Consider the following 12,759-nt stretch of genomic DNA (forward strand, 5'->3'; position numbering starts at 1 on the left):
GGTACTGTTATATAACCTAGGAAACTATGTTCATATCACACATAACAAGTTTAAACTAGTTACACAATCAGAATTATCTGTAATAAACTTTTCATCTTAATCATGATTTCTCTATTACCTTTTCAATGAAAATTTAAAATATATTTATGTGTATAATTTCTATTTTCAGATTAGGATAGTCTTACATATAAAACATACACACACACAAATACCATTTAATCTGTCATTTTACTTTTACTAACCTAGGAAAATCCTGCATGTATAAAAAGGCAATGCACTGTTGTTCGTTAATATTTTCAAGTCATGGTAACCAATTTAAAGGGGCTCCCACAGGCCAAATTTGAGACGATCTGGACATGAAATTAATAATGCTAATAATGAATTCTAACCCACTGATTAGTAATCTATGAGTCCATGTTGGTATAAGTAAATTGAATGAATAAATGGAAGACGAGAAAGCTACTTTTGCAGAAGAATACCAAACAATATATAAAAGGAATAATGGAATTTTAAAAATTACCATTTAGCAACCGCCAGCATAATAATTCATACTAGCCATATCAACAGATGCTAAAAGTAGTGAGGGATCTGGGGACGGAGTATAGGATATTTACACAATCTCAGGGTATCTTTCCACAAAATATTAGTTACATAGAAAAAATAACTTTATTAGTGGAGAAGACTGGCAAATACCATCTGGATAAATGAGTGGTAAAAGATCAGTAATGAGACAAACTGGCATCATGTGATTCCTGAGAAGATGCAATGAGAACATAGCATGTGATATTGTTTCTGTGATATTCCTGCCAAATGTGTAACCTCCTAATCACGAGGAACTGCGAAGCATATTCCAATTAAGTAACATTCTACAAAATGACCAATCAGTAATCCTTAAACATATGGAGGTCATGGAAGTCAAGTAGAGCCAAACCGAAGGAGGCTAGAGGGATAAGACCACTGAGTGCAATGCCTGATCCTTTTGCTATAAGCGACCTAATGGATACAAGTGGCAAACTTGATTGTGTTGCTGGGTCAAGGTGCAGATAAGTTCTGCCTATTCTTGAAGCTTTTCTGTACATTTGAAATTGTTTCAAAATGAAAGTTTTAAGGAGTAAATATGCAAACATATTTCCATATATACAAACATTTTACAATGTATTTTTAAGGAACATATCTTGCATGATTCAAATAATATTAAAGCTGATTGTACATGCGTGGAAGATGTACATATATACACTGAGGCACAAAGATTTTTCTGGAAAGATTAAATGAAAAACTTTTACACTATTAGGAGAGAACAGCAGTTATCTCTGTTTTCACTCTAAATTATTTAAAATAAGCACGTGTTAATGTATAACGGTATAATTCAAAATAAAAATCATTTTAAAAGGCACAAAGACTTTAATTTTGGAAAAAGAACAGTAGATTTGCTACATATTTAGAGAGAACGGTCAGAGAGAGGGTGGCCAGCAGAGCTGCTCAGGGGACTGATCCACAAAGTAGCAGGGAGGGGTGTCAGAAGAGCAGCTCCCTAGGCATATGGAGTGATAAGGATCCCTTCTCTACACACAGGAAATTGGAGATTTAGCCAGGAATCTACCCTTTTGAACATGCAATTTTGCATTTTTTTAACCTGTGAAAATGCTGTGTATTTTCTCTTCTATTGAATTAAAAATGTCCATGAAAGGAGACAGATCACCTGGTTATCTGCCTTACAATGGAAGTCAGCAAGCATGCCTTACACCCCCCCTCCTCAGGGAACCTAACCCAGTACTGTGAACACATAACCGGGAACTTGTTACTTGGTCCCCTGGTTATTCACCAGATCCCTGGTTATGAACAAAAAAGTGGTAAGGAAAAAAGGATCAATTTCAGGTTGGGAAGTCTAAAAGAATCTTAACAGTAATTTAGATGGTGATAGTGGCAAAGATGCAAACAGAAAATGTGATCAATATTCACTAGCTTCTAATTGTGTAAGTCTCATGGTCACAGGGGGGCTGAATGGAGAAATATTCCAGGCAGCACCACATTTGGACCATGAAACTGTTAGTACTCTGCTTTGACATATTATGGTTTACGTAAGGTTATGTTGGAAGACACTCTTCCATCTAGCTCTGGAAATCAGTAAAGGACAGGGGCTTTTGTCCCTGAACATATGAGAAAATTCAGAAAGCAGAAGGGACTTGCCTAGCCCATCACAGTGGTTAGTCCCAAGTGAGTAAATGATCAGATACTAGCTGAAACATGATAGCGAGGGGACAAGCCTAAAAATGAGTGATCTGGCTGTTAGAATGCAATGAGACAGGTATTTGAAACTCTGAGTCTTTGCTGCTTATATACTGAAGGCAACATCCACAAATCCGCTCCAGCACACCGAGGAGCTGTCCTTTTCCTGTGATAATGCCAGTTGACACTACGTGCATCACAGTCCGCGAGCACCTATAGCACCCTGGCACTGTGCTAGCGGATGACCCCAACTTTCATACAGCATAAACATGGCCCCTTAAAGAGTGAGTGATATGCTCTGAAACTCACTGCTGTGATTATGATGAAGCCACAGAATCTGTTCTTTGGCACATGAAAATAAACTCAAATCAAAGGGAGTATTTGTCTGCAGGCATACTGTTCCCTGTCAAAGAGAGAACCCAGAAGCCGAGAAGGCTCTATGGCCAGAGGCAGACAGCTCAAATACCTGAAAATTTCAGAGAACAGAGAAGAGGTTCTACTAGCATACTACTAGCATGAAGGTGTAAAATCTATTTTGGAACCTGGAATCACAACAGAAAAATGATAATTGAATGTGCAAATTCTGATCTAGGTTAAAAAAAAAAATCTAAAGCCTCAAGTTCTCACTTCAATGTGAACATAGTGTTTTTTCCAAAACCAAAACTGACTTTGACATGTGGATCAAGGCTCCATCCACAAGTGCTGTCCCCTATTGTCCATTTTTCTATACTCATTCAAAGCCTTAGACAATTCAGTTTCATGGTTAGACAATATATTCAAATGTACATTAATTAAAAAGTCCAGAAGTGAATTCCAACTTGAGAAATGAAAGATCTTTTTAAAAGAACTTATTTCCCAAAGAAGACAAAACATGATACTCATTATGGACTAAGCCAATGCTTATGTACTTTCAGGTGTGTGGGGGTGGGGATCAGCAAATTACCACCTGCAGGCCAGCCACCTGTTTTTGCAAATACAGATTTACAGCAACACAACTATACTCATTCATTTACATGTTGTCTGTGGCTGCTTTTGGGCCAAAACTGAATTGACTAGTTGTGACAGAGTCTATATAGCTTACAAAGCGAAAAATATGTACTACCTGGCCCTTTAACAGAAGAAGTCTGCCAAATCCTGATGTATATGGATAATATTACACATGTAATAAACACTAACCTGGAGGAGTAATAAGGGTTCTTCTATGTTCTTTACACCAACCAACTGGATGAATGTGTGGACTAGATGCTTCACACCTGTAGGTTATATAAATTAAAAAATTATAATTGTTAAGTTTAAATTCCCAATACTAATAGAGGGAAAAAATTTACAGAGATCGTGAATACCTTACACAGAGTTCTACTTATTAAAATTTATCTAACTTGAAAAAGAAAATGCTAAACCAAAGGTTTTCTCACTCTACTAATATGTTAATACCAAGTAGATTTTTACTAGATAAATATCATATGAATTTGCCACCAAGCAAATAGTTTTCATTCTCCCACAAACTGTTATATCCTGTAACTTCAAATGTAGGAAAAAAGTCAGAGATAATGTCAGTAAAATTCAGAATTTCCATTTGTAACAATTACGTGGAAAAATAAATGTGTGACAAATAATCATGTACACAGCCAAGCTAAAATTATTTCAGCATCTCTAAGGGCATATGAGCAAAAAGCAGGAAGCTTGATCACCCTCAGAAACCAGACATGTTATTTCTATCACCCACTAAAAATGGCAGAAACCAGGTATAAAGACAGGTTACCCCTTTCTCTTCCTCACCTCTTTTTCTCCTCTCTTGTCATCTTTACTTCAATCAAAGATGTATTTTTCCAAGTCCTCTTTATCAGCGCATATCTGGTATCTCTGATTCCTTGCTCCTAACCAAACCTGTTCCATGTATTCCTCATCTTAACAGGCAACTCGTTCCATCCATTCACTCACTCACTCATTCAATCAAATACTGAGTGTCTATGAGGTCCCAGACATTAGGAAAGAGGCTTAGGGGATACAGGAGAAAATAAATCATATACAAAGTTCCTGCTTTTGTGGACCCCATGGTACAGTTGGAAGAGATAGCAAATTAGTCCACAAACAGAATATACAGTGTGTTGGCACGTACACCCTGCAGAGAAGTGAAGAGCACTAGTGCAAAGGCGCTCCTTTACGTGGCACTCTCACAAGATGGCCTCGCAAATCAAGGTGAGCCCGAAGGAAGTGAAGGAAGAAACAGAACCAAGCCACTCGAATATATAAAGAAAGCCTTTCCATGCAGAGGGGACAAGTACAAAGGTTATGAGGTGGGAGTCTGGGAGGGCTGTGTCAGGAAGAGACTGAAGGAAGCAGAGGACAGGAAATAATTCCAGGAAGGGCCTTTTGGCCATAGAAGGTCTTGGGATTTTATTCAGAGTAAAATGATGTTCACTGGACCATCACGCAGAGGGCATCCTGGTTCTCTCCTTCGGGCAGAGGAGTGGCAAAATCCAGTTTACACTTTAAAGTAACTATTCTGACTGCTCTGCAGACAGTAAACTACAATGGTAACAAGAGAAGAGGTGGTGTAAGGCTTTTGCAGAGTTGATGATGGTAGCCTGAACCAGAGTGCTGTCAGCGAAGAGTAAGAAGTGATCATGTTTTTAGGTCTCTATTGTAAAGGAAGAACCTAGAGGATACGCTGCTAGATTTGATCCAGAATGTATATAAATGAAGTGAAAAAGTCAAGGACATTCCAAGGTTGGGAGTGTAGACCACTAGAAGAACATATGTCTGTTTTTCCAGGATGGGAAAACTGCAAGCACATTGTGGATATTCCAAATGGTGAACCAAGAATTCTGTTATCAATATATGCTTTGCAAATAGGTCAAGATGTTGAATAATAGTAAGCATAAAAATCTGGAGTTTAAAAGCAAGATAAAGGGTAAAAATACAAATCTGGGAGTCATCAGCATTTGGAATGGCATGTAAAGCCATGAGCAGAAATGAGGTCATCTAGAGAATGAGTAGAGAGAGAACAAAAAAGAACACAAGGAAATCTAAGAAGAAATGACTAGTAAGTGAGAGAGAAAGAAGGCAGATAGACATCAACTGGCCAAATGCTAATGCTGTATGTCTTTGGAAGAGAATTGCTCACTAGACTTACCCACGTAAAGGCAACGAGTAAGTTCCCTTTGCCAAAGCTATTTTGGCAGAGATAGGGTGGGAGGGGCAAAGCCTGACCAGAGTATCTAAGAGAAAATGGAAGGAGACGGAGGTGGAGATAGCTAGTATGGAAAACACATTTAAGGAGCTCTGTTTGAAAAGGAACCAGAGAAATGAGACATTAGATAGAAAAAGGGAGTTTTTGTTTTAAGTTAGGAAGTATTTAGGGGAAACAGGGTACAGTATGTATTGAAATTCTCTGTATTATTTTACAAACTTTAAGTTTAGTACTACTTCAAAATAAAAAATTTTAAATATGGGAAATATAACTTCATTTATTCAAGAAATATATGCTGAGTAGCTACCGTGATCAGGGCACTGTTCTAGGTGCTGGGGCCACCACAGGTATCAAAACAAAAATCCCCTCTCCCTCTTGGGTCCTGGTAGGAATAGCTCAACAGAGAGGGATCACCTACTGATAAAGAGAAGAGAGAACAAACTTGGTAAGAGGGAATGCAACCCTGTCCATGAGAGCAGGGACCCCTTAGGCAGAAGCAGAGGTACTCCACCCACAGTTACAGAGAAAGTCTGGTCTGTGGGCACAGATTAGGAATGTCCCCACCAGCTAGGAGGGGCATGCAAATATCTCTTCTGACTAGGTCTTTTTCCAAGCAAGGTTATCAGCTAAGAGGGAGGATAGGAAAGGGGGTGTGAGAAATCTGACAGGAAAAAAAAGGAGTGAAGTATAGTAGTCTGGAAGAACAGACAAGGGTCTGCAGTAGGGGGATGAGGCAGGACCAAGGGCCCACTTGAGGTTGGCCATTATGAATGTGAAGTCAGACCAGACAGCGTGTCATATCTTCTCCCACTACATTCAACTGCTTAGGCACAGGTGTAAGGTAGGTGGAAAGTTAGGTTCAACCAGGGTAGGGATTTTTCCAGGAAAAAAACAATATAAGGAAGTGGAAGCTGGAGTTACAAGCTGGTAGTTATAATAGGCTTACAAATTAGACAGGCATCTGGAGAAATCACAATACAAATTTATTAAAATTAAAAAGTTGGTAGAACATTTCCCATTTGTGCTGTCAAAGATAACAGGTATAATGAAGTTAAAAAAATCAGGGCCTTTGGTCAAAAGATTTCAGGAAAATACTACATCTCCCTCTCAGATTTACATAATGCATTATTAGCATATTAAAGATGTTAAGTTACGCTATAAACAAACCAGTTTCAACTTGCTTAATGGAGCATTTGCTAAAGATATTTAAGTATGAAACACTGCTTTGCTGGGCAATCCATTAATTCCACATGGAACCCTAGTGTTCCTTACAACACAGTTTGGGAAATGTTTTAAAAGAGGCCCAGGACTTAAGTCCTGCTCTATTAACCAGATCTATTGAGTATACCCTGAAAGATCAAGAGATCTCCAAATAACCCTCTACATGGGAAACCAAAAGTTAGAAAGTCAGGAAAGTAACAGTGATTGGAGTATCTGGTGAATAAAAAAAAAATCTGATGAGTAATGCAAAACAAAGAACTTTCTAAGAAATGTTCTAAGTGAACAAGATTAACAATTAGCTACCTCTTTCCAAATCAACCTTTCCAAGTTAGCATCCCTGAAGAAGGTGAGCTGATGTAACCCCAAATTAATGCTGATTTCCCTCACAATTATGTCAGTAGAAAAATACCTTTAAATTTATAGTTAAAAGATTTCTCCCTTTCTTCCCTTGTTACCTCCTTCCCAACTGCCCCCACACTATTATTTTTCTGAATCTACATCATCACGGTTACAGGTGTAAGGGTACGTCACTGCTTTAGAAATGATGAAGGAAAACAAGCACTGTTAGTCAATGCCAAGTTCACACAGCAAATAAAACATTTCTTACAGTATGTATTTTCATAAAAGATGTTTGATACACAATTCTGTAAGATGCATTCTGCTATACATTAAATACATAAAGCTATGGGGCTCTACTTCAAGCTATACTATTCTTTTCCTAGACAATCATCAAGTTATGGATATTACTAATGATGCCTTCACTTTATTTCAGAGAAATCCTTATTTTATTTTAGGGAAAGGCATTAATTCATATAGGTCTCATTAAAATTAAGAAGAGAAATATACAACATTTAATATTTTTCTTCTCCTTTTAATATAGCTATTGAACAGTTTTACCATTATCTGCCAAACTCATGTTGATTTAAGTAAGAATATCAGACATTACTAATTCTTTTGATTTTATTGAATTTCTCTATAAATTGCAGTTAAGTAAAATACTGTGGTGTATCTTGGCCACACATTCCTGTACTACCTGAATCTTATGTAAAATTTTAATATTATCTGAATATTGGTCAAAGATGCCACTTAAAATGTACAAGAAAGTCATCTCAATAGGGAATGTATAAATAGCCTTATTTTAATCTATTTTAGTTATACTCTCTCAATAAGTAAACGCTTCATTCAGAAGTTGAATGACTGTGAAATCCTTCGTGCTACTATTGTAAAACAAGTCATCTCGTAGTCCCATCTAGTGTTCAAATGCAGAAATGAACCAAAAAGAAATATAATGAAGAAGAACTAATGATGAGAAGTTTGACAAATTGTTCATCACCACACCTCTCCTCTTTATCTTTTGGGTTTTTATGTATACTACCAACAAAGTCCATTTCAAAAAAAATTTTTTTAAGTCCTTTTCACAAGCGAGTGTAAATTGTTTGTGAAGGCTGCTAAAAGCCAATCAGACCTAGACTGGTAGATTTTGAAAGGGTCCAGAAATCAAAGAAATCATGAAAAACCCATATTTATAATACAAAGATAAAGTGAGCAGATGTGAAGATCCTCATTTTATGGACACATGAAGAGGTTAAGTGATTTCACCAAGCCTTCCAATTGAAAAGAAAGAGATCCTGGTTTTATCAGCCACAGCCAAAAGCTAAACCCAACTAATGAACACATGCTGGTCTCTGCAAATCGAGGCAGAGAGTCAAACAAGAGCATTTCAAGATGCTTACTTAAGGAAAACATCAAAGTCTTCATTTCGAGCAATAATGGTTTAGATTCTTTGAAGAAATACAGGACACTTGGCCTCTTCCACTGCCTAAATCCAGAGCATAATGACTGTCAAATTTATTTCCTGGCTCTTGTTACGGGCTAAGTCTCAGTGCCTCCATCCATCACTCTGTGTTTTACTACGAAACCCCAACCAAACCTCATCAGGCTGAGTCACTAGTTCTTTTCATCCCTAATTCATTCCCAGGCCTATTCCTGACAGTAGCTGTTTTCAATATTATTAATCGGCTTCAAGCTTCAAACCTGATTGTCACTAACATAGGGACATCCTTCATGGTCCAGTTGCGGACAGATAAAGGAGATGCCCACTTATCACCACAGTAACAAATTTTCCCTTCACTTCTTCATTTACTCCACGATGAGAAAGAAGAGTGTTTATTTCTCCACAAGGTCAGCCCCTCCTACAGGGCTCAGTGTTCCCAGTTACCCAATCTCAGATGGCTCCACTCTCTCCCTCACGGTGGCTTCCCTCCCTCAGCCTAAAACCAAGCTCAAAATTCTCAATATGCAGGAAACCCTCCTCAGACTGCTGACTCCTTAGACAATAATCTACTTTCACTTTCAGAGCTAAACTTCTCTGCTTGATGTCTCTTACAGGCATCTCTTTAACCTTTTGCAAATTGTGTTTCTGCTTTTAAAACTGTCTTTAACACAACACCTGATGAGATAGGTATTATTATTAATCCCTTTTGCAAAGGGATTTAATTAAAAAACTAAAAGCATAGAAGAGTTAGTCACTTACTAAAAAGACTGATTGTCATTCCCCAAATAGACCTTTGTTTGCCCTCCTGGGTATAAACACAAGCAAGTGCTTTCCTTGACCAGGAATATTCCATCCCAATATCTAAGTACCGATTCTTAACATCCTTCATGGTCCAGTTCAAATCCCATGTCCTCGAGGAAGCTCTCCCCAAGAACTCCCCACTCAGTTCTTCCCTCCATGTGCCATCATAGGCAGCAAATGATGGTTCTAATAATTAAGCACTACAGCCAAAACAGTGGTATTTGTGTTTCTCTCCCTGCCCACGCCCTGGGCCCCTCAGGGTAGAAGTAGCTAGTTAGATAACTTTCATCTCTGTAATCCATCATCACCACCAACCTGTGCTTCCCAAATTTAAACAGATGATAAACCTGTTAACTGTGACACTGTTCTCAGAAATTAACAAGCTGCAAACTTTTCAATATTACTTTGAGGAGACACATAAAATTACTATCACTCTCAATTTATAAATGTAAAAGAAAAAAAAAAAAGTTTGCAGTATCCTTAAAGAAATCAGGAGAAGACACAGCCCCATGTTTGTTCTAATTCACTAACTCAGTGCTTCTCTTTTTCATATAGATCTGTCTGTTTCAGAGATCTGTCCATTGATTCTTCAGGCTGCCTCACTGGGACATCGGAACAAAAAAAAATCCAAAATGGCTGAAGCTCCAACTTCCTCCTTCTAGGTCTTTCTACTGACAGTCAACTAAGTCCTTTGTTGCGCCTTTCTGATTTTTAAGAAACAAAATCATATGACAATAACATTTAGGAAGATTCCTTCCCGGTGCCTGGAGGAGAGAAGGGGTGACCCCTCATTGTGTAGTCTGTGGGACCCAGTCCTCAAGCGGCCGAAAGACAATGAGGGACAGAGGCCACACACTGCTCTGGGCGGTCAGGGCATCCTCACTGTGAAGGCTTTCCTTCCTGCACCTTTAAAGTTCTTTCTAGTTCCAATATTCTGAGACATTTAGGATTACTCCTAAAATCTAAGGACTACAGAGGGGATAGAATTCAACAACTACCAATTACTAATAACCAAACACACAGGCAACTAGAGATAAAGCAATTTTTACTTTAATATATACTATTTTCCTTTCATAAAAAAGTATCTTAATCCCACATAAACTTTCATATATAAGTAAAATATATTTTTTATTTTAATAATATTTTATTAATAAATAATATTTTAATATTTTTTATTTATTTAAAAAGTTTTATTGAAGCTAAATATGTAGTACCACATATGTACACAGGTACATATATGTATTTTTTTTTCAAATTCCCACTAAAGTAAAAAGAAATAAGATCACTATCCAATTGAAGGAAACAAAAATCTCATTTCCAAACTATTTTAAATTGGGAAAGGCAATCCAATTTGTAACCTCAGTTACATACTATGTAAGTAATTTCTGCAGATAAAAACTATGCCAAAATTCAAAGATCAAAGAACAAAATATTTAATAAAGCTGGAAAAATTCCAGTGCACTTAAGCAATTTTCAGGGTGTCTTAATTACATATCAAGAAAGAGAACACACTGTATTCTTTTTCTGACAATTAACAAAATAAGATTTCATGTCAATAGTAAGAAGTATAAGAAAATCCTCAAAGTACATTCCATTCTAAAAATAATTTGTTTGTGTTCATGGATATGTAAAACCAAAGCTCAAAGAAATCAATTCTTTTCCTGTGCTTTTTAAAAAAGAGTTTAGGATCTTTCCTGTTCCCTACGCATTTGGTATCAAAGAAAAATGAATGTGACAGATTCTTCTAGACTTCCTTATTACTTTTCTCCAGCAGAATGTTTTCAAAGGAAATATATCTCATGTCAAATAGCAACTTATACTTTTAAAACATTCTAATACCACAAAAGTAACTTAAACATTTACCCTTTTTTTAAAAAAATCAGGCAAAAGCTAAAAAAAGTGCTCCCAAAATGAATCGTAACTCTAAAAGCAAATTCTAATAATTGCTTTAAACTATCATTTATTAATAAAATAACTGGATCTTAGTCATCACACTGGTACTGCCATCATCACAGTACATCAAATACAGAAGGTGAGAAACATGTTCGACCCAGAACAGATTTACAATATTTCTAAATTTAAAGTTTTCTGATCCTGTCTTTACTTAAGATAGGTATGGATAATTTTAAATAAAACAAAAAACACCAATTAACAAGAAATGGGAGGAAAAGATGAACATGGCAAGCAATTTGTGAAGGATTCAATCAGCGAATCCAGATTGTGGGAGACTCAACAACAACAACCTTGTTTCTTCAATAGAAGTTACAAGAAGAAGCAAAAGATACAAAACAATAGGAATAATCTATAAATTAAAAGAGATCAAGGAAAACACCAAAACAATCATACAGTGTGCATCTTATTTAGACTTAAAACCACTGAATTAAAAAAAAAAAGTCAAGTGGGGAGAATAATTATGTTAGTTAACATTATGCCATTTATAACATATTCTTGAAAAAGAAAGACTCCCTATCTTTAAATGATACACACTGAAGTATACACAGAAAAAATGCTACACCTGGAACTTGCTTCAAAACAACCCTGGAGTTGGAATTGCAGGACTAGGAATATAAAGAAAACAAGAATGAACATAAATTTATACTTGCTGGTGTTTTACAATGGTTGTATGTAGGTCACTCCATTATTCTTTTATACCTGCTTGAAATGGCCTATATTTCAATAAAAATTTCAATAAAAATTTTTACTGTAAGCTGAATAAAAAGACATCCTACGAGGAAAATTATGCTTTGCAGAAAAAAGCAACCAAAATATTCAAAAGTACTTGACTCCATGTGATGAAATCATGGAACTACTTGGCTACACTCTAAATAAATTCTGTAAAGAGCATATATAATATAAACAGAAAGCATTTCTAAAACCCGAATAGCAAATGGCTTTCAATGTCTCTCTTTTTTAAAACAATGCAAGTAAAACTGATGAATATCTAGGAACCTAATTTGAGAAATAATGGAAATTATTGATGGCTCTACTGAATTTTTAAATGAGTGCATACTAAAAAAGTAAGGTCAGGAAACAAGATTCCCTGGAATCTAGCAACATTTATAAATTAATATTCACTTGATACTATAATACCAGCCATATTTTATAGTATCTGTCACTTCTCAAAAATTTTCTCACTGAATGTATTCTCCATGAGGAATTAAACATTTCAGAAATGTCTCTTACCAGAACTGAACTGTCATGATCAATGAACATGAATTAGATATGGAAATCATTATTTCAATGATTCATCAAAATATGATAGCTTTATTGTAAGTATTTTATAAGTATACAATTTTATAGTATGTTGCTCCTGCCACTTTTATGTAGTATATCCAAAAACTGTAAGGATTAAAGACAATATTCCTCAATTAACACATTTGTATTCAACTACTGGGTATGAAATTAGCTAGTGGATATGAAAATATGAAGGAAGACTGAAATATTTTTCCAAAAATTGATAGATGACACCCAAGATAAGAGGGAAAGTGTGTGTGTGTGTGCATTGCACTCACGTGTGAACATATGCTGGGAATGGGGGTTTGTA

The 12,759-nt window shown here is 36.3% G+C and overlaps 1 protein-coding gene across 6 annotated transcripts in view; it reads right to left on the reverse strand.

Annotated features, from left to right (window-relative positions):
* The window catches only part of L3MBTL3 (L3MBTL histone methyl-lysine binding protein 3), a 106,948-nt gene that overhangs the window by 44,947 nt on the left and 49,242 nt on the right, over positions 1-12,759 (reverse strand). For all 6 annotated transcript variants that reach the window (XM_036903816.2, XM_036903818.2, XM_036903817.2 and 3 more), the window contains one exon: positions 3,403-3,479. In XM_036903816.2, coding sequence (XP_036759711.2) covers positions 3,403-3,479 — 77 coding nt within the window. The remainder of the gene's footprint in view (positions 1-3,402; positions 3,480-12,759) is intronic.

The sequence above is a fragment of the Manis pentadactyla genome, chromosome 12, assembly GCF_030020395.1.
Source record: "Manis pentadactyla isolate mManPen7 chromosome 12, mManPen7.hap1, whole genome shotgun sequence".
NCBI classification, from domain to species: domain Eukaryota; kingdom Metazoa; phylum Chordata; class Mammalia; order Pholidota; family Manidae; genus Manis; species Manis pentadactyla.